General features: G+C 38.5%; 1 protein-coding gene across 2 annotated transcripts in view; it reads left to right on the forward strand.

The window, feature by feature from the left end:
• The window catches only part of AGMO (alkylglycerol monooxygenase), a 198451-nt gene that overhangs the window by 16143 nt on the left and 157773 nt on the right, over positions 1-24535 (forward strand). For both annotated transcript variants that reach the window (XM_054191521.1, XM_054191523.1), the window contains exon 3: positions 4417-4568. In XM_054191521.1, the coding sequence (XP_054047496.1) occupies positions 4417-4568 (152 nt within the window). The remainder of the gene's footprint in view (positions 1-4416; positions 4569-24535) is intronic.

Consider the following 24535-nt stretch of genomic DNA (forward strand, 5'->3'; position numbering starts at 1 on the left):
CTCTTTACTGAAATCATGTTATCAAAATGTTTATTTCAATTGTGACTGGAGCCAGTTTTTCATCTGGAAAAGAAAGCTCTATGAGTATCCTTGGAAATGGAAATCCTTATGCTTTCCACCCTGAAACAAAGGCTTACAGAGCATTTAATTATTCATGTATCCTGCTGTTACATATATGGTCTGAATAATTTCAAATTATCGAGGAGAAACTGCCTTTGTTCAACATTTTGAAACTTTACATTCATGAAGTTTGACTCAGGCTAGGAAAACTGAATTTATTTAACCCAGGGAAACTGTATTAGTAATATCTCACTATTTTTAATGATAATATAACCTTGTGACCAGGGTGCCTTAACATGTTTCCCTCTGTGTCTGACCTCCAAGGATGCAAGTCTGCTAGAGCCCCTGAGAGTCGAGCTTTTGTAGGTCCAGCTGGAGAATTGTGTTTTTAGATCAGGGGCTCCAGGTCAGTTCCCAGTGTGACATGAGGTGGGGACTGCAAGAGTGGCAAGAGCCCAGGCGGTTTCCTTGGGGCCTTTGCTTTTGATACACGGACCTTCCGCCATGCTCGGAAGAGAGACAACAGCTACTGTCTCTGACCTTTCTCCCTTTTGGTGACTGTCCTGGGCACCGTGGAAGAAGTTTCCTAAAACTTTGGCTTCAGGCTCTAAGGCCGATCTGTGAGTTGGAGGAAGCAGAACAGGACCTTGTGTTCTTTGAAATGGGCAGCTGCCTTTTCTTCCAGTTGAATTTCCTCCACCTTTTCCCTCCTTCATTATCCCACAGGGATCTACCGTAAGTAGATCTTCATTTCCACATGGAGAGTTCATCTCCCAGAATTTCCTTCTTGGACTTTTTTAATTAGAGGAAGTGATAATCTGACCCAGTGGAAGGAGAAGGGGGGAAATGGTTTATTAAAACAAATATTATCACCTTTGAATAAAGTATGCATGAACTTTGGAAACAAGGAGAAGGTAACTCTGTCTCAAAGTCAAAACGGTTGCCTAAGTGCATACTTTGCACATAATAAGAAAATTTTCAGCAGAAATGTTCAAAATCCAAGAAGATAAATCTATGCGATGTATATAATAAGGTTTTCTATACAGTCTGTCTGTTCTAGGATTTATTACTCCTTATGCAGAGGATTGGACTAGATGACAAAAGTTTTACCTATCTACTTCTGTCATATTTATGGTTGAAACCTAACATTTAAATGAGGAAAAACTTTTCTTAAATTCTCTTCTGTATTTTCAAGAAGTGAAAATGGAACTTGAGGGAGAAAAACTGGGGCAATATAAACCTTTAAAACTCCAAGTGAACTTTCAGAATCGTAATTGAATGCAAGCTCTGGACTTTCCTATCTATCACACTGTAAATTTTTAAAAAATACTTAGCTAAGCAACTCTTCTTTCTCTGGCATTGCATAGTGATATGATGGATTACTCTAAATTAATTACAGTAATCAGCTAGTGTATATGTGCTGTAGAGCTGTGATTCAAGCATGAAGGAAAGAATGTACAGCAAATTACATATATAAAAAATGTGTTGCAGGGTTAGCTCAAGTTTTACACCTTGGCCTCAACCTGTGGAAAAAAAAAAAGGACTCGAGGGCGAAATACTGACAGCTGATCAAAAATGGAGGAAATGTACCAGTTCACATATCTTTAGATGTACTGCAAAGGCATTATGTGTTAATAAAAGCAAAAGAATAAAGTAAGAAAACAGTACCTAATAATAACTGATACTCTATGTTGCAAGAGGTGTTTTAAATTTCCTGGTCATTGAAAAGATGTTAAGAAATGCCCATTTCTTTGTGTTTGAATAATATCAGCTCCCTTCTGACCTGTTGTGAAAGGGATTGAGAATTTATACTGAACTTTACAGATGCCTCATGAGGTGAATTGCAAAAATCTGGTTGGACACATATAATCTTCTTTAAAAATATTTATAGAACACAGCTCTTATGAAAATTAAACATGTTCCAGGTGTGTATGGTCCAACTTCTGGGCATAGCTAAGTTGTTTTTGAAGTGGTAGATACACCTGTCATTGTTAGTGAAGAGAAATTCTTCATCTGCCAGCTGTTGAAAGGAAACTTCGTGGGTTTTGTTGTGTTTTGTTTTTGTCCAAGAGAAAAACTGGGGTGATTGTCATAAAGGTAGAAATGAGTTGCAGGTAAGATGAGGCAGCTGGCTGTGGAAAAGATGTTAGTTCTCTTCTTTTGGAACAACAACTTCTTGTAATACTTCAATTTCTTGGGATAAAATGGGGGATGTGATGCTATTCTGCTTGCAGGCTAGTATTGGGAGCTTGGGATTTTCAGCTTTGTTCCTCATTAATAGAGAAACTAGCAGCACAGAAGCTCAAGGTGTTTCCTTCTAGCCTTATTCAAAACACTGTTATGGGAAGAGGTGCTAATGCCAGAAGTATAAAAGCTCTGAATGGATGTCTCTGCAAAAATATGGAGGTGACCGCAAAGTTCAGTCATAGGATGTGGGATGGTGCACAAGCTGAAACAGCCATGTTTGCTGAGGTTCCCTACTCTTTCAGTGCAGCTACCCAAAAGGACAGGGCATGGCCAGACTGTTTTCAGGGATACTTTCCAGGTGTGTGAAACAAGGCTTTAGAGAAGGAGTATCGTACGTCCTTTTTAGTTTTGCGGATTCAAATATTTTTGGGGCTACGCTGTAAATGGTATCAAAAATAATCTAGCTGAAAAAAGGCAGTGTTTGGGAAGAAGTAGCATTGAGAAGTGGCACTGAGACAAGAATGAGCAGACATGGACAAAGAGATGCATGGAGACTCTGTTAGCTGATTTCATTGTGAGGTGAAGTTCCAGGTGAGACTAAAGTGAAAGAGTGATGTTGGTCTGTGACAGCCTTTCAGCTGAGGTTTGCACGGCTGTGACACCTATGTGCATTTTGGTACCACCTCTGTTCAGGTAGCATCTTGCAGGTATGCATTTGCAATCTCCATTTAAAGTTCCCTGAAATGGAATCCCTCAGTCTTCCTTCAACCACAAACAGAATTTATAGATTTCTAAAATCTTGCACAACTTTGCACAAAGATGTTGTTCTGCTGATAATTCCCCCCCACCCCCCCAAAAAAAAAACCCAACAAAAAACCATCAGCAAAACATCTGAGAACTAGATTAGTTTTTTCCGTGTGTAGATGATGGTGTTAATGATAACCTTATTTCTGACTCTTAGGCCCTAAATTGAGGTGCATTTAATCCATTGATATATAAAAAAGGATATGTGTGACTTTCCTACAATTCGTATCTTTTCCTCACTTTTTTTCTACTTGCTGTTTTCAGAGGCTGCCCCAGTTCAGTTCACCACAGTCCCATAAACATTTTCAAAAACACAGCAAAGGAGGGTAGCAGGAGGGGGCGTGAGGGTGCAAATCAGGCTGTGGACTGCTCTCTTCTACAAAAATGCCAATTTGAATATCTGTCAATCTGCAGCTGAGGCACCATTTCACACCTAGCTAAACCAATCGTTTCCTGGGACACCCCAGTGCCCACGGCCTCTCATCTCTCATGCTGGGGTTAACATTTCCAGAAAAACCAAAGCAATTTGTTTGGAGACAGCTCAGCCTCTGTGAAATGAGGTGGGAAAGTGGTGGGGCACTGAGGGGAGGGTGTGACTGGGGCGACCCAAATTTTTATTGACCTAAACAGCTGTGGAGAGTTAGCACTGGATCTGGCCTGCCCACCCCAGAGCTACTTCTTTTCTCCTTCTCCTGGTCTCGGCACTGACCTGCATTAGGTCAGGGGAGGCTGCTCCCTCGCTATAGTCCAGGAACTCGGCAGCAATAAAAGCTGCTGTCTGGTGGCTTTCCTGCCTTTGCAAACGCATGGTCTTATCTCCCCCTTTCTGTCAGTCCTGCCATTTTTCTGTACCAGTTGCCTTTTCCCTTCTTTTCAAAGGTACTGGGCTTTGTCTCTTCCTGCTGCATTTATTCTCTTTTAAAGTGAGTGAAGTGATATGCTGAGCAGGTCAAACATCTTAACAGCTTCCCAAAAGCCCTGTCACCTTCCATGCCCTTCCTCGCAATGGAAATATTCAAGGTATTTTAATGTCATACATTAGTATTTGAGCATAATTGCTGTTATACTTCAGTAATTTCTGACTTACGAGTTAGCAAGGATGGTTTTATTCTGGATTTGGGAGAAGAAGAACACCGTAGCACCTGCAGAGCATAGGAGTGCTTCAGCCTTTGAGCATGCCTAATGCCACAACATGGGTGGTGAGTGGGTGAGGGTTGGTTTTAAAAACCTCATGGACCTTAAGCAAAGGTTCTACTGAAGTCAATAGTATGTTACTTGATGGATAAATGTTAAATATATAGTAAAAAGGTTCTGTAAATAAAGTTGACAAAACTATTGATCAACGTTTTTGGTTCTCTATTTCAGTGTTTTATTCAGAAGTGTTGACTTAATTAGTTATATCTACGTATGGAATAACTACAGACTCTTTGAACTGCCCTGGGACTCACCATGGACGTGGTATGTGACACTCCTAGGAGTGGACTTTGCATACTACTGCTTTCATCGCATAAGCCATGGTAAGAGTTAATGAGTTTTTAATGTATTATATGTATTTTAATATATTAAAATACAAAATATATTAGTTATTTTTTAATAAAATGAGGTATTTGGTTACTTGGTATTTTGTTACTTAAACTAAGCATATGTAGCTGCTCTTTTTCCCAAGGATTAGCAAAGACTCACTTTACTTTAAGCGTGTAAAACAGTTTATCTGTGATTTTGTGAAAAGAGGTAGCATCATTTTGAAAGCAGTACCACAGTGAAAGTGAAGTATTACGAGAAAAAAAAATAGAAAATACATAAAAAAAATAGGGTTAGTATCCCTATATGCGTGTATGAAAAACACAGCACAGTACAGATAACTATTTCAGAAGAACCATGTGGATGTACAAAATGGAGAGCAGTAAAAAGCAAGGTGGCCAAAATAATGACAGGACAGCTGGCTAACTTAATCTATTTCTGTGTGTTTTTAAAAATCTTTTTAAACATTCAGTCATTGTTTAATTCGTAAATGAATAAAACTGTTTCTATACTTATATATATATATATGGACATAGATATACACGTATGAATAAGGTATTTTAGAAATCCTACCTGCAATTAACACTTGATTACGTAAATGTGAGCCTTGCCTTGTTTTTGTTTAGAAGTACATTTTTAACCCTACCTGCTTTTATACGTGAAAGATAAAAAGCACAGCTTAGAAAGGATTTAACTTATATATTGTGGTAACGGAGCCCATGTAAATCATGCCAGTAATTTCTGTAAATATATACTGCAAAGATATAATAATTTAAATTCCTATGTGTCTGTCTTGTTACGTATTGCTGTTCTATAGCGACAACATATTTTTGCTCTAGCCTTTTATATCCTATCTGAAAATGCAATAGCGCTTTCTATCAATATTAATTTTGGGCCTGATCTAAAGTCTGTAGCAATGAAAGAAGAATCTTGTTGTTTAAGAGAGTCTGGAGTTTGGACTGGGCTTCCCAAGGCAGAGCGCCCACAGCTCACAAAAGCTGTGGTATCTAGTAACGATAGTTTATGTAATGCGCTTTTAGAAAGGGAAAATGTTTGGATGCCAATAGGTCAGCAGAATATATGGAAGTAGGTAAGAAAGGAGCCTGAGCTGCTGCGGGGAGTGGGAGGGAGGAAGGGTCCCTCCCGGGTGGGGATGGCAGGCGGGCGGGTGGGGGTGAGAACAATGCAGGGTGGGTGCAGGGGGACAACAATGGTGGGGGGACGGGGCGGGAGGCAAGGAAGCGGGGGGAGCTGGAACAATGCGGCGGGGGGGACATCGCAGCCGGGAGCTGGGAGCCCTGCGTGGGTGTACGCGAGACTGGGAATATGCTTCGCAAACAATGACATTAACAGTGCTGGCAGGGCTACAGCCTCAGGCTGAGAACAGGACCAGAGCGGGAGGCTATTCTTGCATTTTAAAATAAAAATAATTGCCTTCAAGTGTTAGAAAAATCACTAGCCTGGCTGTGCTTTCACTGGAGTCAGTGGTAAAATTCCCACTGGCAGAGAAGGGAGCAGGGTCGGCTCCGTGCTCTCTAAAGCAATTGCACGTACTTCTGTTCCTGTAGCAACTTTGCATTTACTCTTGTCTGTTCTTCTATATTTTGAGGGGATTGCACACTTTGAGATCAATCTCACTAGCAGTTTTAGAATTAAAATCCAAACCAATTCTGTCTATATGTAGTGGAGTTGAGGAAACGCGAGTAAGAAAATGCTCCTCTTGTCTTAAGAAGGTCTCAGTGCTGAGCTGTTCTGTAAATGTTAATTTACTCTTCTTCAGGTTACAGAAATATTGTTTGCTGTTAGGTCTGGCTACTCAGCAGGGAACTGATGCAATGTTGTAGAAAATCACTCTAAATGGAGATTTTAGCTTAACCACCACTCTTTTTTCTGGTCAAGTAATGATGAAATCCGTAGCACAGCAACACAGCTGCGAAAGTCGGCTGCTTCGGAAGTTGCTAAGGAAATTTAAGTGTAGGAGATGGTTTTAAAAAGTAAAACATAAACTCCTGAAAAATACCTTTGCACTTTAAGAAACCAGGGCACTGGAACAGTCTCTGGTACAAGCAGGCAAAACACACTCTTGCACTAGAAAGTGACAGGGCCTGGTGATTCAGGCTTGGATGCTAGAGTGAAGTTAAAAATTAATAGCACATGTATATCCCAGGAAATTCAAGCTGTGTGGGCTTATGTGTGGGGACGTAAATAATAGCACTAATTGTTTCAAACTGGAAAACTAAAATTCAGATACATTTTGCAGTTGTTCCTTAATACTTGATATAATTTTGATACTAAGAATCACAATCATCAAATAGATTTTCCTCTCTCCAAGCAATAATTCGATAACTCAGCCCCCTGACTTTTTACTATCTTATTTCAAGTTGTCCATGCAATAATTGGATTGTCCATTCTGCTATTTGAATAGATCGTCTGAATCATTACAGATTTTAAAGTTTCTTCTGTAGTAGAAACTCCACTATACAATATGAAGTTTTTACCCAGCACTTGGGAAGCTATTTTTTCCTCTTCACTATATGCGTGTAATAGCTATTATCATAAACTGAAGTTATACAGCAACAAGAGGAAGTATTTTTAGGTGTGATCTCATTTTGCAAAGGATGGAGTTATTCTAGGTATGTGCTTGTATTTTCCATTGTTTGCAGTAGCCACTGAAAAGTTAGAAAATAAAATGTTTCACCACTTCTTCCAGCATTCTTCTGGGCATGATCCAAAAGCCATGGCAGTCAATGGGAGTACTTAGTTAGCCACTGCTTTTTCTCCTGGCGTTTAATGAATTTATAAATCAATGTGACTTTTCCCTTTGTTTCAGTGAAAACACCCGTTATGGCTCTACTACTAAGAAAAGCAAGCTGTAAAAATCACAGGGTTTATTTTAATTTTTTTCAGGGAAGGATATGTGTGGGTTTGAGGGATTTTTACCTGATATTTTAATCTAGCATACATGGACTACTCCTCAAGTTTCCTCTCCAGGTGCAGAGCCCTTGCAGCATTAGTTACCCCTGCTGGGAAGGGGGCTTCGGCGGTCCCAGAGCAGTGCCGAGCCCCAGCCCTGGTGCAGCACAGCCCTCCCCGCGCCTTGGCCTCGCAGATACTCCTGTTGCAGACGCATGACAACGGCAGTAAGGAATTTGGAGGCTCTGTAAACTAATTTCTTCAGCAGCCACACCTTTTAATCAGGGGAGGAAATCTAGAGGCTTCCAGACCCATGCGAAAACAAGAGAGACTGGCTTGTGCGGAGCCCAGGTGCTGGCTGCGGGGTGGCGGGGGGTTTCATGGCAGCTCTGGTGCAGGGGGCTCTGCCGGGCCCGCGGCACCCCCGATTTGAGCAGGGCCCTCGTCAACGGCTGCGCTCTCAACCCTATGCCTCAACAGCGGGTAGTTGGGAACTGTAAAACTCCATTTCTCTGTGTAGGGGAGTAGTTTTTAATCTACACGTCCCGGGGGGTTGCGTGCCACAGAGGAGTGTGGTTTTCTGTCGGCCAGGGGACCTCTCCTCTCCTCTTTCAGGCCCTGGAAGAAGCTGTCCAAGTCTGGCAGCCAGCAGGTTTCGAGAGCCTGTCTCTTTTTAACGGCAGCTTCCAACACCTCTTCTTTTGTTCTCCTTTACTGCTGGGGAATTTCCATTGCTTCAGTGTCCCTCCCCTCAGACAACCTGGGAGAAGCGAGTTTCCTTCGGCGGGGGCCAACCTCCCCCAGCAGCTGCATTGTTCTGCCAGGGCCACGGCGGCCCGTAGCGGCCGCTCGCCCCCATTGTCCGCTGGCGGCTTCCAGCCGCCCTGCGGGATACGTGACACGGTCCCTGTCAGCGAAAGGCCGAGCCAATATGAGCTGATGGTTTGAGTTATGCACAGAGTTCGTAAAATAGACCTCAACTGATAAGTATACCCTCGACAGATTCCCCAGCTGCTACATAAAATTTTGAGTTAGTGGTGTGTCTCTTAATAATTCTGCGTTTATTTATGGTGGATGAGAAATAAGCCTTCTACTACACCAGGCATATTCTGGAGCAATAGACTCCGAGCTTCTCAGATTCTCCCACCCCACAGGACTGACCTCTTTTGCAGGGTCAGAGGACAAAGGAGAAACCCTGAAAACTCTCTTCATCTTTGTTCCTCAAGAAGGCAAGAATTGGAAGCTTTGTGAACTTTTCATCTCCCATTTTATAGGATTTTTAAAAAAGGGGGTTCTTTTAGCTGTGACTTATATTGCTTCTGCCTCTTCTCCGAGTAAGTATCTTTTGTTACAGTTTCATAGAGGAATTTCTGACTTCAGAAGTTTCTGGCCACTTTTTCCTACACCATGCTACAGTTCACCACCCACTCAGTCCTGACAAAAAACCTCCTGCACAGAGACCATGTGCCTAAAATCACTGAAATAGTCCATGCTATAAAACAGGGTTGTGCTGAGTTTATTTCTTAAACAATCCAGCTCAGTTCAGTAGTCATGGGGTCCACTTAGCCAGTGGTCAAAGACATAAGCAACATAAGCCAGATTTGCTAGCACAGGATCTATGGGGTAACTGGAGACTTCAGAGAGAGCGGAGAGGATTTTCTGGGTCGATAGTGCACAGGCAGGTAACTCATTCTTTTATAAGGATATAAGAGTGGATAAATTGGGGCAGGTAGTGTCTCAGGATTCATGCCATTGAAATGACTGGAATGGGCAACAGTAAAGCTAGTCCTGTTCTTTCTGCTAATTGTATACGAAGTCTGCAATAATAATCCTAATATGTTATCCCTTCGGACACCCGTGCAATGCTGTGTTCACAGTTGAATGAGAAGGCAAGTTTTACCTTGCAAGCTTGTTAAAGGAAAAGACAGCAGGGCTCAAAGACTCTTCAGCATCTACGTTTACTGCTCATTTTTGGAGGGTGTATTGGAATCATATGATCATGCTATCTTTATTTATTGACCCATTCCTGCTTTGAAGTGGTCCTTTCGGCTGCATTTTATAATGTATTTGTCTGAAGTCAGTATATTAGAATGGACTTGTTAAGTAGATTTTTATATTAAGAATTGATAGTATATTGAAATGATTTTGGATTTAAAGGATTTCAGATTTATGAGAAATTCATTATAATAAAATGATGTCTGACTTTTGTTATTGCAAACATGGTCAGAGACACAAGGTTTTATTTCAGGGAAATCTGTATTCCCCTAGAAATGCAGTAAATGACAACGCTCTTTTACATGGCAAAGGCTCCCTTTGGCTGGCAGGGGGGAGGGTTGGGTGGTGGTGGTTTTTTAGGCTTGTCCTTGCATGTGGGAAAATGCCTCTGTTTACCTGACTAGAAATTCAGTACCATATTGATTATCCATCATGAAACAAATTTAATTCCACCCCAGTGAAAGATAGAAAACTTTGGGAACTGTCAAGCAATCGGATGAAGCTCTGCTCTTTTTCTTGTCACAGCTTGTGTTGATTGCAAAGGGAATTGATACCCAGTGATTAAGAGAAAAATATTCTCGTGAATTTTAGAGAAAACATTTTTTGCCATTCTGTCAGTTGTTTTTTCTTGTATTTTAAACAGGCTTGGGAAAGCAGGATATTAAAATGCTGACTCTGCTGGCCTCACAAAAAGAGCAAAAGCAAGAGTTGGTTGTCATATTTTCTGTTCTGTCTTCTGATTGATTCTAGTCTAATACCTGCAGACAGCATAACATGAATTGAAAATAAATAGAGAGTTCATGTGATTATGATTCATTCCCTGCCTTCCAACTCCACTGTAAATAAACTACATCATTTGTTATTTCTGTGCTCTTGTTTTTATATCTTCTACCTTTCTCTTACTTTTCGGAAATAAGAGGTGCTCCTTTACCATGTGTAATCAAATTTTCCGAGCAGACACTGAATTTGTAGAAGACCACAGTCAATCTTAGCAAACCAAAATGTTGCCATTCCTCTGACATTTAAATGTACATTTTGGTTGAAAAAGTTCACCTGAAAACAACCTCAGCTGTAATGAGGCTTCCTGACATGGAGTGGTCTAGGGTCCCATAAAATTATAGGAGCCTGCTTGTATTGTTTTCAGGTTGTTATTGTTCATAATAAGTTCCTGTTGTTTGAAAGACTGATTTCTTGTATACCGGCAAGAATAATGTCCTGATATGAGGTGAGGTTCACTCATTTAGTTTGTTAAATTTATCGTGGCACATGCAGATATCACAAGGCCCTTCCTGTTTTACTTTAGAAGCTGTAAGATAACAACAGGCTCTCTGAAAAATCTCCGTAACCTGAAGAGTTTAGAAGATGGGAATAAGAGGAAATCCACTAAAGAGTTTTTACTTAATTTTAATTTCTGAATATCCAAAAGATGTTTACAGGTAAATAGATTTTCTAAATATGTGATATACCAGAGATTATTAAGCATTATGGTAATAACAAATCCACCAACAGACTGGACAGCAGGCAAAGTGATCAGCTGTGGCTTTTTAGAACTGCTGTAGGATGTGGTCCAGAGCGGGAACATGATGTAGCAGAGGGTAGGACATGGCCCATGGCTATAGGCAAGGAACCAGCCTCCATGGTCTGGGTTCAACATCTAACCCAAGAAGACATAAACGACTTATCTTTGGATGATGGGAGTGTATCAGGAGAAAAGTCACTGTACACTTGCTGTGATTCTTGTAGGTTTTCTGTAAATATCTGGTAATTCTTTTCTTTGCCACAAGATACTGGGAGAGATGGATCTCTATGGTTGTTATGAATTAGGCCTTGATGTGAGTATGAAATCAATCTTTTTTAAAATTTTTTTGATCGTCAGAGACAATGTGTCTTTTACATACCATGAATATTTAAATATTAATGAGTGAGCTGACACTCTTATGACACAATTTTTATAATAAAAATTCAGGTGGTAATTCCATCTCCTTTCAGCACTGTTTATCTTTTCTCAAGCTCCCTCAGTGAAGAGATCTGGCAAGCTCCCCGGTACAAAATGAAAAAGAAAACATATTCCTCCATTTTCCTTGTTAGTCGTCTTTTCTTATGGTTGGGAAAGGGGCCAGCACAAGGTTAATACTCCTTAAATATCACTCAAATCCTGCTTTGAGGATTTACATATTACATCGGCCGTCTCGAGGCTCTCTATATAGACATGTGTTAACTAGGGGTACCTATGGGTGTCTGGAGCATAGAATCTCATCTTTTTCCTTCCTGCAGCGCCTCGGTTGTCCCGGAGTGCACAGACTGGGGAAAAAACACTGGATCTGCTTGCACAGAAGCCAGTTTGTAACATGCTTTTACAATAAAACACTAGAAAATATAAAAGAAATAAATATTCAAAGCCGTGGGGAAAACAATTGTCGTTCTTTTTCATCTAAATTTTTCTTCGAGGTGGTAACACCTAAACTTTCCAGGAAATGTGCACAGTGTGTGGACTAATGAGAGGTTGTAATGAAGAAATCAATACACTGCATGCGTGGCTGTTGTGTTTACTCCTGACTATTAAGCTAACCTGATGGAAGTGTCATTGCACATGAACAATTTAAAACATTATCTTATGGGATGAAGAGGGAGACAAAAGTTTGTTGTAAATTAGTGTGGGTTGACCACTCAAAAAGACAGCTGTTTTCATGCATTTGTATCCTCGGCTAGTGCTGCCCTCTAGTCTGCGTTTGTGCATTTTAAACGGGGGAAAAAAAAAATCCCTTTTTAATCTGAGTGGAGACATGAGTATGAAAGCATCTAACTCACTGTGTAGAGAAACAGTTCATTTGATATGCTTTTCCAAGTGTGCTGCTGAAAACCAATGAAATGGTGCATAACGCTTGTACTTCTTAAGGTGTTAGAGAACATACAGTAAAATGTAAATTATCCAAGTGAACCTTTTTGCAGCTAGTGAGTGTGGGAGAGGAGAAACTAGTTCTTCTGCAATAGTTTGAAGATTTTATTTTTATGGGGTTTTACCCGAAAAAAAGGTTTGAAATAGTTCTATTATATACACTATTAGATCTCCTAGATGTTATAGAACCACCTTCAACCAGGTGACTTCATAAACTGCAGAGAGAGACCGGATGTTTGGAAGTTCAACTACTTGTTCGAGGAAAGCAGTCCAGCTGTGGCTGTCTTCTCTTCCTTTTTAGTTTCTATCTTAAACTTTGAATATGTATCTTATGCTAGAAACTTATAGTAAGTGAAAACCCACCTGAGAATACATGTTCTTATTTCCCTTGATCTGATTTTAAGCCTTGTTACTTATTTCAGCTAAGGGCTTCTTACTAAATTAGAGAGAAATGTAAAAATGGTCACTAATATCTATTTCCTGAATAATTTGCACACAAATCACTAGATCCAGGCTCATTTGAAACACATTTCTTTCCTAAACCCATTGCAATGACTTTGGAGATGCTAGCTCTCGGTTTCTGATGCAGCAGCTTTGCACGCTTTGCAAGGCTTGCTGGAGGGATTTGTCCTGGGCTGGAGGGATGTTTGAAGAGAGGCAAGGTTCATTTTTATGTCCCTTCTGTTTTGCCAATCTATGGAAATCAGCAGATCAGCAATAAAAGGCACCAAATGTAACAACAGTTTTTAATTTGTGATATGAAAATGTGATTGTAAGGAATTAGATTTAGAGTAAAAGCACACGTCATATAATTCCTCAAACAGCAGCAGTGGTAACTATTTCTTGTCACTAAGTTTTAAAGTAGAAGCAGAGGCCTAGAGAAATAAAAGACATTGTTAAAACAGATGGCCCATTGAGATGCTTGTGCTGCTTCTGTTATGAAAAGAAGTTGTTTTTCTCCTGCTGTGCTAGTAAAAATTGCCTGGTCATTATTGCTCTGTTTGTCAGTCTGTATAGTTTTAGCCTGGAGAAAGAATGCACAGAACGCTATCTCTCTGCATCCTTGCTCCGAAGCAGTACTTTACCTAATAGGCACTATGAAGGTCTATGGCACTCTGTAATTTCAAATAGCTCCTTTGAAATGTCCTTTTAAACACTTTTCTGCAGAATTTAGCTTTGGAGCACCTTCACAGTCTACCTGCAGGGAAAGGTAAGGTGGCTCCTGGGGTGCGTTTGTGGTTCTATGGCTGGGGGATGCGGAGCACAGATGTGGACCCTGCTCTCCTCCTGGGGAGACAGTCTGCTCTGAAGGGCTTGGGCTTGTACTTATGTTCCCCAGTGGGACATTGCTTAAAAACTCCCATTTCTGGAGCATTGGGACCAAGGACATATCAGAAATACCATTGTTATTTCCATTTCTTCCAAGGACACATGCTCTGTATGCAAATTTTTCTGTAATTTAAATACAGTTTTCCACTGTGTTTCCATAAATACAGGTGTGGTTTATGCATGTATGCATAGAGATTTTTTTTTATTATATTTGGTATCAGCTTATGTCACTGTCTGAAATATTTCCAAGTGCACACAATCAATCATTTCAGAATTAGCTAAAAGAAAAAAAGATTGTTCATTGCTAATTGCACCCTCAGTTTTACTGACTGATATGCACTCCTTACAAAGAATAGGTGCATGATTATTTGCAAATTTGAAAAGGGTAGTGTTTTTTTGCTATGAGTAAGAAATTTAACATGACTTTTTAGAGCAGACTAAAAGTGCATTCCATCCCAACCCCCAAACGGCAAGCTGTTCCTTTCAGGATATTACTCAGATTTCTAGAAGCTGGATGTCTGTAATAGTTTTCCTTGCTTGCTAAAAATCTAGTGAGGCCATTTACCATTTAAAATACTTTATTATACGTTTCAAGATTGGCAATTAACATTTAAAGTGTGTTTGGAGCAGACAAAACATTATTTTATCTGGACAATGTTCTTTGCATGTATGTTTCCTTCCATGCATCTTTATTGCCTTAATTAAAGTATTGAAACTGCCAAAAATGCTTTTTGAGTGTAGGAATGGCAATCTTTTCCACATTACACTCTATCTAAATTGATAGCATGCTGGTGGAAAGTGTAACTTAATAAAAATTACTAACCAGACTTTTTTTGCCTTTATTTCTCTTTTTAATAGATAAAATTATCAGTAAATCTTTTTTTGGCATAGCTTTTTTTGTTTGTTTGTTTGTTTCAACCAAGGATACTTAACTAACCTACAGTATTTCTCAATCAGTTTTTCTCAAGAATCAGAAATTGTCAAAACTGAATGAATTCAGCAAGGTTAAATATTTTAAAGGTAAAATTACTATTTAATCCTAAAAATGAAGACATGCTCTAAACAGAACATAAACATCCTCTTGCGAGAAGATACATACAATGTTCTCCTGTTTAAATCTATATGAAAGACAGATATCCTAAATATCCATATAATAATTCAGCTGTTATTATGGTATTCACAGTTGGATTCCCCAAAGCACTTGGATTTTAGCATTGGGTATTGGCCTCTTGGCTACTTATTTTGGTGGCTAAAAGGGAACTGAAGTATTCAAAAAAATTATTTCTGTTTCTGATAAACAAAAGTTGGGAATAATCAAATCATATTGGGTTTTATGCATGGGGAAGTGGAAGGTTTAGTAGGGTCCAGGAGAAGGACCCTACTAAAAACCCTCAGTTTTTAACTTTCCAGAAGCTCTTGCAAACTTTTCTTCTGAAAAAAAACCCACGATCATACTCAGCCTTTCTGATGAGGACAAGTAAATGGCAGTCATTATGCAGACTGTCAGTAAAATGAAAGGAGCATTGCTTCAGACGATGCAGAGCACCCTGGGTATCTGGGCATGTAAAACACATGTGACACATTTTTACTTTTAAGTTTAATAAAATTAGGAGAATTCCTTTCTATTTAATAAATGTACATCACAGATATTGTTGTTGTTCCAAAGAGCGCTTTGCCATATTGTAGTTGTAAGTTCAGCAGTGGCAAAGCTATTGCTATGTAAAAAACCGGGAAGTGCAGCCTTTGATTGTAATAACACTATGGCATGCGACATGTTTTCACAAGGAATCATTTCAGAAATCAATGACGTCATGTTCATGCTTTCCATCAACTGGAAACTGGCCTATTAAATTGAGACAGCAAAAAGTATGATTTTTTTTTTTTTTTCTTTTACAACACAGTGGTGTAAGGAAAGTATGTGCTTTATATGTGCATCATATATTTTACATGCTTTTATATTTTATTTTATTTTAAATTATAGTCACTATTAACACATATGCGTGCTGAGATCCTAAAAAGTTTGCAGTCATAAAAATAAAATCTTACCATTTTTTCAGTAAGGTAACCTATAGTGTGTTACAGAAATAAAAAGAGGAGTTTTTCACCCAAAACTGTCTTTTAATTTAATATACTTTTGACTGGAAGTTACTTTCTGTTTAAAAAAAGGAAAGAAAGAAAAAAAGGAACTATTTCTGAGTTGTTTGTTGCCTAGAAGTGATGTGAGGCAGGAAAGAGCAAACCTGTCAAAGCCAACTCTCAAGTCTTTCCCACTCTTTGGGGCTTTGCTCTTCTCCCGATCTCTCTTATCCACTCATTCTAATGTGAAATTTCAATTTTTTTTTTATTACAAATGTTGTTTTGGTACCTAAACACATATTTTATTTGTTGATGTGAAGTTGAAAAATAAATCAAGTATCATGAAGAAATGCAGAGTTAAGTATGTAAGCTTGTTATGTCACTAACAACTTTCCTTGTATCATATGGGTAAAAAGAATACGAGTCGTGAATACTTTGCAGCATTCCTATGGGACAAATGACAGTGTGCAAAGTGCCCGCAGTACACATCTAAAATAAATTCATACAAATGATAGAATTTTAAGAAACCTTAACGTTAATTTTTGCTCTTTTGTTGTTAAATATGGTGTGATTTTTAAGTTCAGCTCTCTTCTAAGAGCAATTCAACTTCAGCAAGCAGAGTTAAGTTGGAAAGCGTGAAGCTGGTTCAAAGAAATAACAAAGGAGAAGTGAGTGTAACCTCAGGTAAACAATGGACTTCAAAAAACCTCATTGCATAGCTTGAATTCTTTATTTCTTGTCCAAAATATTTTGCTAAGCAGTTTCAGATTGGATACCAGGATGGTGATTTGGAAATTTTAAAGTCAGCAGTAGCTTTAAATTACTATTAATAAGAAAAGCTGAACTCAAAATTAGGTGTATTTGGAAACGATTGACATTTCCCTTTGATAAACATGTATCTTTGGTAATCATGTTTGAGTGTTTTAGAGCGTTTTTTTTCATAGTTAAACTGCAAAGTATTTTGCAGAGGAGATGAATTTCATTATGCCTCTCTGTAAAATAGGGGAAGGACGCCATAGGCAGATGAAGAGACTTTCTTAGAACGGTGGCAGAGCAAGGGACAAACTCAGGGTGGGGTCTTTGGGCTGGTGCCTCCAGTCTAAAGGCAGTGCTTCCACTACAGTTTGGCAAGTGAAGTTCTTGGGGCTATTTAATGTAATTTTTTAATTTTTTTAAGTGAATTAATACATTTCCTGTTTTGTGACTACCCCAAATCTGAAGTTTATTTGGCATAAGTTTTGCTATGTAGTTTATTCACAAATCAATTTGTATTCTTGTGATTTGAGTGGTTTCTTCTGGATGTATGTAAGAAAGTAAAAAAAAAAAAAAAGAAGAAAAGCCTGTTTAAAGATGTAGGATATTTTGCATGCATTGCAGATATGACTGTGTAATAAATACAATTGCATATGTATGCTCCCTGTAGCTACAGAAGTACGTATTCAGAGAATAAAAACCACACTCAAAGGAATCCAGACTGCTTATTTTTATACTTACTGATATCCCAGGGAAAAAGGTAAAAAACAGTTTATAAAACCTGGACAAAAGAAGGATGTAACTTTTTTTTGTAGTCCCTTGGGCTGAATCTCAGCTGAAATAACTGACAGTTTTTGGACTTACTGAAGGAAATGATGAGTGAAGATAAATATCCAGATGTTTGCTGGCCAGATGTGTAAGATTACATTTTGGAAGGCATGAATGCTCTACCTGTGTCTTCTCAGAAGGAAGCTGTAAATAGTAAACATGCTAAATTTTTATTTCTACAGTTTGGGGGGAAAAAAAAGAGGTTCAAAGTAAAACTCTGTTTTGCCTTCGATTTAGTGTCTTAAGAGCAGATGCAGGTTGCCCATGCAAATTTGCACAGCATACAAGTGGATTTTTTTTAATGGCCATTATGTCTGCGTGGCTAACTTAACACCCTTTGTGCATTGTTCTTAATTTAGGGGAGATGCAGCTTATGGAACTGTCTTAATTTTCCAGCAGTAGGAAATAGGTGTGTCGAGTCTTTGAAAGTTTCCTATTTTCTGTTCCCATGTTTCAAGACGCTTATTTACAACAACAAAAAATTTAAACCTTGACTTTTTCCCCTCTTTCCTCCGCCTACGCTAAGTCTCTCCCTTTCCCACCTAACGTACAGATCTGCTTCTTTTCAAATAAATTGTTGGAAGCGGCTGCCTGCTCATACAGCAGCACAGCTCATCTCAGCTTGTGCTTGCTCTCAAACTTGGGAATAGGAAAGAAAAGTCTTGTTAAAGTCAAGTAAATAACTTAGCTGCTAAGCAGTAGGAAAAATATTGGATTTGATTGTGTATTATTCCCATATGGGTGAGATATATTTAAAATTGAAAAGGAAACCAGCTCCCTTAAAACTTAAAGGGACAGATTTTCAAAAATTGGCAGCCAATTTTCGCCTATAATTGTACTTAATATGGAAGGGATTTTCCTCCGCTGATGAGGGATAAGAGGGTCTTGCCACCAGACTAGCAGTGAGGCAGAGGAGGCCTCTTCCAGCACGTAGATGTTGTTACTGGCCAGGTCTTTCTCTCCTTCCTCGGGCTAAAGATCTCCCATGGCCCTCAGGGCCCCGGAGAGGCGGGCGAGGGCTGGAGCCTGCCCCAGTGCATGGGAGGTGATGAACTCATTTATGTGAACTCCCCACTCCTTTAGGAGCTCCAAAATAAGCATGTCAAGAGTGAAATGTGTGGGGGGGGGGTTGTTTGTTTTTGTTTTTTTGTTTTTTTGTTTTTTTTTTTAAAAAACCCAACTTTTAATCGGGGATATCCTTCTCCTGGGTAGGCAGCGCTGCAGCGTGTTCCAGCACTGCAGACTCCCTTAGATGGCATAGCCTGTAATTTTAAATGGAAAGAGTCTTGAAAGGTGGTTTTTTTTTTTTTTTTTTATTGTGCTTATGTAGACCTGTTTTTGTGTTCCCATTCTGCCGGTGTGTAAACATTAGAAAATGTAATAACCATAGAATTACAGAAGTCCAGTCTCTTCCTCCTTAGAAAAAAACAAAGACCTTCCAGAAACCCTTGTCTAAAAGACACAGGCTGTCCAACCCCAAATTTTTTCAGTGCCTTACTCATTTCTTCCCAGTCATGTATGAGAACAAATGGGCTCTGGTGCATGACCTGAAGGTTGGCCATTGAAAAGCATGTAGAAATAGCAACTGCTGCTCCCCATGAGGAGAGAATAAATTTCCAGGCCCTGGGGAAAACCCCTTCCGCTAAAGGTTGAGTAACCAGGTGGTGCTTGGAAGGTGCCCTTGTCCATCACTGTGATTATGGCGGGCACCGTAACCCCCTGGGTGAGCAGGGGATCTGGACCCTGCCACCCACCTGCCCTTCCCACTTGTGGATGTGGTTTCCTTATGCAGATGGGGTGATGGGATAGCAGAGTGATAAAACACGTTGTTCAGATTTGCTAGTCAAACTATTTGTTTTTCAAGCATGTCGTGGTGGCTTATCTGCATGTATTGCCAGGTCTTGCAATATTATCGCCTGTCCCAAGAACTTCATTTGTAGTATTGGCTTTGAAATAATTCTGAGATTATTTTTCCTTTGGCTTTGATTTTTGTGCCTATAGGACGCATTTACTTTGCTTTTTTTCTGCATCTTGGAGGAGAGAAATCCTTTTTATAATAGTGGAAAGGGTGGGATATGGAAGCACCGCTGGATGCGGGGGAGAGCATGGTGAGGTCTGGATGGAGCAGAGGAATGTGACAGAAAACAGTAGGCATTGGGTCGGTATGGAGGAATGTACGTGGAGTCAGGGTGAGTTTAGGAGGAGTGGTCTGAGGCTGAGGGAGGAAATTTATGATGGATAGATTTATGGCCACTGCATGACAAAGTTGAGGGATAAAGCCCTGTCCTGTAGAAGCTCACAGAAGTTTTACTCTTAATTACAAAATGAGAGTTTGCACCAAAAATAAAGGAAAGTCTGCTTTTTATATCAGGCACTAAGAAATCCTGTATTTTTGCATACAGCTAAAATGAAATATATACAGCTAATATGTTTTTTGCCATAAAGTTTGGGCAGCCCTTTCTAGTCTGCTGGAAATACTCTAGTTAGTTCCCAATTAGCTATGCTTCAAAAGCTTATGATTGTCAAGAAAATACAATGATTTTTCAATATGTACAACTGGCAATAGTAGTTCTGTTATAAAGGAAAAGGCAATGGCAAGTGCTAGAGGAATATATTTTTATGTATATTATGTGTATATTTTTCTGTATATTTTTTTATCCCTTTAGAGATAGTGAAGATTTTTCATTTGCTTATGTTCAATAAAAGGCTGTATTAATATTTTTAGTTACATATAGATTTATATCTATTATTCGAGTAATACAAGCATCCCTTGAGACGTGCGCTACTGAGTGTTAATATAATTGCTGAAAAGTTTCACACATTTTTTTAGTTGGGAATTAATATCCAGTATGTACTGTCTTGTGTGTGAGGTGATAGCACAACATTTTACACATTAATCAAAATAATTCACAGAGCTTACTTCATCTTCCACTCTAGTAGGATACGGTTACTACACAAATAACTTTAGGACAGGAAGTAAGAATAATACTGTAATTAACTGAAATTGCAGGGGAACTTAGGTAGTCAGAATGTAATTATGCAAGGCAGAACTCAGTCAGGAAACAGGATTAACTTTCCTGTTCTTTTGAAAAATGCCAGATGATTGCTAATATTTATAAATGGTTTTTACACATCAACTGAATGATGATGCCTGTGACAGAGGAGCTGCCTTTAAAATTATGCTAAGCAGTTGGTTCCTCTCTGACTCAGTGATGAAGATGCTTCCTCCAGAAGCAGCTGTTAAATTTCCTTCTTGTAAGACAGATTTCCTTAACGGTGTCACATCCAAACATTGGCCCAGTCTTTGTTAGTTTGTCAGGACTAATTTGATTGCAATATATCCAAAGTAAAGTCAAATTGAAAATGACTGAGTAAAACTGGTTTATTTGAGGAAAAAAATCCCCAAAAGCGCATATTCTATGTTATGTCAGACACTGATACAGGAAAGTTCGTCATGACAGATACTGGTTCGATAGTGAAGTACACAGTATCTTTAACTTTCAAAGGATTACAAGACCTCTCCTAACTTTAGTAGAAATTATGTATATAACCCGTATCATAGGTGAAAGCATTTGTCACGTGGTTCAGAACTAGCATAGTAGAGGTACAGTCAGAATCAAACCATGCCAGAAGAAATAGGAAACAGGAGTAGCTACTAAGTATTGTCAATTAAAATCCAAATGCATGGAATGATATTTAGTTCAGGAAGAAATTCACTGTATCTGTGATTTGCTCTAAAGAGAACTTTGCAATGCTAATTGAAACCAAAGTATTGCAGCCCCAAGTCTGACTCAGGTGAATGCTGTATTGGCAACGACTTTGAATGCTAAATATTGACAAGGTCAAATGAGCCACAATGTAGTCCTACTGTATGCTATCAATTCCCACACACTAACCAGAACAACCTGAATTGTAAGCCTGGGATTATTCTTCAGGGAAGTAGTGAATTCAACCTTTGATTATTTTATTTATTTATTATTTGCTTTTTTAAAATTATGTTTGCAATACTTTTAAGGATTTTAAAGTTAAATCACTGACTACTATGTTAATCTTTGAAACAAGTTACAGTTGTTAGCTATTTTGAGATTGAAATTTATTTTAAAGTAAAAATTCAAATTTTTTCTTCTAAATTTCTTCTTTTTCTGTAACTGCGAATAACTCTATTAATTCTCTATAACCTACTAGGTGGATACACTACATTTACAGTATGATGGCCATTAAATATGTTGTTTTGTAGAAGAAAGCATGATGTTATGCTGTTACAGTTTAGCGTAAAATATTTACGTATAATACCGCAATCTGACACTTCAAGAATATTATTCTCAATGCAAACTAAAATTCCTAATTCTGCCCCTAATTTTACCGCATTGACTGAGTTAGTCTACAGGGTAAAATCACAATAAATCCTCTGCCCCCTTAATAATTTTGAGACATTTGTTATGCTTTTGGCATGTGTATTGGTATGGGATGAGATTTCAGTAAGCAGTATTGTTTATATTAGATGCCTAAGTGCCAGGCTTTCTGATCAAATAGCATCCTGAACTCAAGGGCTGAGGTGTGACAGTTCTGTATCTCGCTTTAAGGAAAGCTAAGCGAAAGCTTACTTCTGCCTTTTTGGCTTCCCATAGTGGTGAGCAGATCGGCAGAGAGATACAAAACATTAATCCTTCGTACTCACTAAAGTATGTCTGACATCATGAGCACAATTCTGCGGTATTTCTTACGGAAAGAGTTGCCAAGACTGTAAAGAAAATGTTTTTGCAGGGAGCCTTACTTTGTCCTGACATTTATGTGAGGACACAATTCGCCATGAACCTTTTAGTCTTCCTCTTCCTTCAGAGAATAATGAAAGGAGCCTATTCATCCCGGTCTCTTGGCGTTTTTGTGGAAAAATAATAGTTCAACTGCACAGGCCCACTCCTCATCTGAAATATGAGTAAGCCCTGGAGCCGGAGCAATCTGTGCCCACTGCATATTTCTACCAGGGTGCTGGACTGTTGCCATTGTTAATAATGTTGAACCTAAACGCAGCATCCACAAATGAAAGAAACAGATAAAAATACTTATAAAAGATCAATGCTTACAGTATAAATATACCAAAGATCATGTTAGAAAAAATATGTAGGATAACTGTTTATTATTACATTAGGTTTTAAAATATTTACACTCAGTAATGGCCTTCTCTCATTTTGTAGTTGGGGAATATTCCTTTGGGAGCAATGGCAGGATGTTTTCTGTTAACCTCATTTTTTTTTTTAACTAGAAAAGGAAAACCTTTTCTAGCCAATTTTTCTTTTTTTCTCCTGTAACTAGGTAATAAACTTGTATCTAAAAAAACACTTGCTAGAAAGTGCTGTTATCTGTTTAAAATTTACGGAAACACAGTAGTTTAATGGTACAATAACTAATGGTCAATTATAGAGGAATTCCTCCGGAAGAACAAGTCATGACTGCAAGTGCCAAATAAATCTGGTGGTGTGACATGGATAGTAAAATTTCATAACAATAGTAATCTGCGGCTTATGTTTTCAGAGCAGATTGTGTTGATAGTACTACAGCTGACCTGGCCATGTTAGATTTGGTGTGTATGTGAGGTATAATGCTACTAAACTATTGAAGATTGAACAGGGTGACTCACTGTATATGAGATGAAGACTCATGAATCCAGACGACGTACTTAAAAAAAAAAAAAAAAAAAAAAGATATCTGGGCTTTGGAGTTCTCAAAACCCAGAATCTTTCCTCGGATTGGTACCCCTAGCTGCACTGTTGTAACCCAAATGAATGACTACCAAAATAAAGCAAAACACTTTTGTAATACTTTTTCGAAATCGAATTATCATAGGGAATTAATTTAAAATCCAACTTGCCACAGGCAGTCTCCAGGTACAATATGTAGGAGAAGAGTTGCAACTTCACTGCTACTGTGAATTGCAAGACTGCTGCTGTGACTAGTATTGGAATTAGCAGGGAAACAGGTAAAATTTTAGATTCCACATGCTGTCAGCCTCCATGTCCTTCTGGTATTTTGCTTATTAATGCTATTTTTTTCCCCCAAAGATTCTTAAATCTTAAAAAGTGAACCCTATTGTTCTCAGATAACCTGTCTATGTTTAAGTGCTTATATTTTTACTAACACATTAAATAGAATTCAATACGATTTATTCTTTTAGATAATTTTAAAAGACTTTCTGTTGCTGAAAGTTCTAAACAGAAACCTGCGACAAAGTTTGATGCTCCTCTTTTATTAATTGTCAATGTATTTGCTTTTGGGATTTGAGAACAAAAGATCCTATACCTTTGTTACTGTTGTGATTTAATTTTTTTTTTAGACCATCTGGTAAAAATACACAGCTGACTTCTTAAAGAAGTCCATTCCTCATTTATATCCTGGAAATATGCTAGAGTAAAGAATTGAAGTTTTCTTACAAATTTAGATTTCCAATTAAATGAAAGTCCTGGAAATGGAAGGCATCTTTTTTACTGAAAAAAGATTAATTGTTTTTAAGACTATAAGACTGCTTGGGTTTTTTTCAGATGAGAGGGTTTCATAGTTTTCATTTAAGAAGTGAATCAGAAACTTTAATTTTCTAGTTGACTGAAGCGGTGTGCTAAGGTTTTGTATGAGTGTGATTTGCAACACTATAAATTCCATACAGGATGCACAAAATAAAATTATTTTTCATCTTTAAGAAGCTGAAGAAATGAAGGACTGGGAAATTCACTTAACACTTTTTACGTGAATATAGGTAACATAAGTACAAATAAAAATAGTATCTCAGAAGTCACTCATCATTTGGTTGCTGGAAACGTTAATTCCATAGCACAGTGCAGGAAGTAGTTACTGCAGCAGATGGTTATTTTGCAGTGTCTTGAATATGGTGATGGCACCGACATTTTAAAAGAATACGTGTAGAATTCAAATTTTGTTTAACATATAACTTACTTAATGTTCAACCATAGAATTGGTTGAAGAAACCAACTTAAAGAATAAGTGATTGCTCTATAGCAGTACAGTAGCAAGTACCAAACCCTAGATTTCAAGATTCTAGGTGTCAAAATTAATTATCAAGGTATGTAAGTCTATGGCAATAGCATTGTTTTGAGAGGTGACTCCACAAAGCTGATATTTAAACATTTGTATGCTAGCTGAGTATATGTTTGTGTGTGTGTG

The sequence above is a fragment of the Rissa tridactyla genome, chromosome 2 (assembly GCF_028500815.1).
Source record: "Rissa tridactyla isolate bRisTri1 chromosome 2, bRisTri1.patW.cur.20221130, whole genome shotgun sequence".
Classification (NCBI taxonomy): domain Eukaryota; kingdom Metazoa; phylum Chordata; class Aves; order Charadriiformes; family Laridae; genus Rissa; species Rissa tridactyla.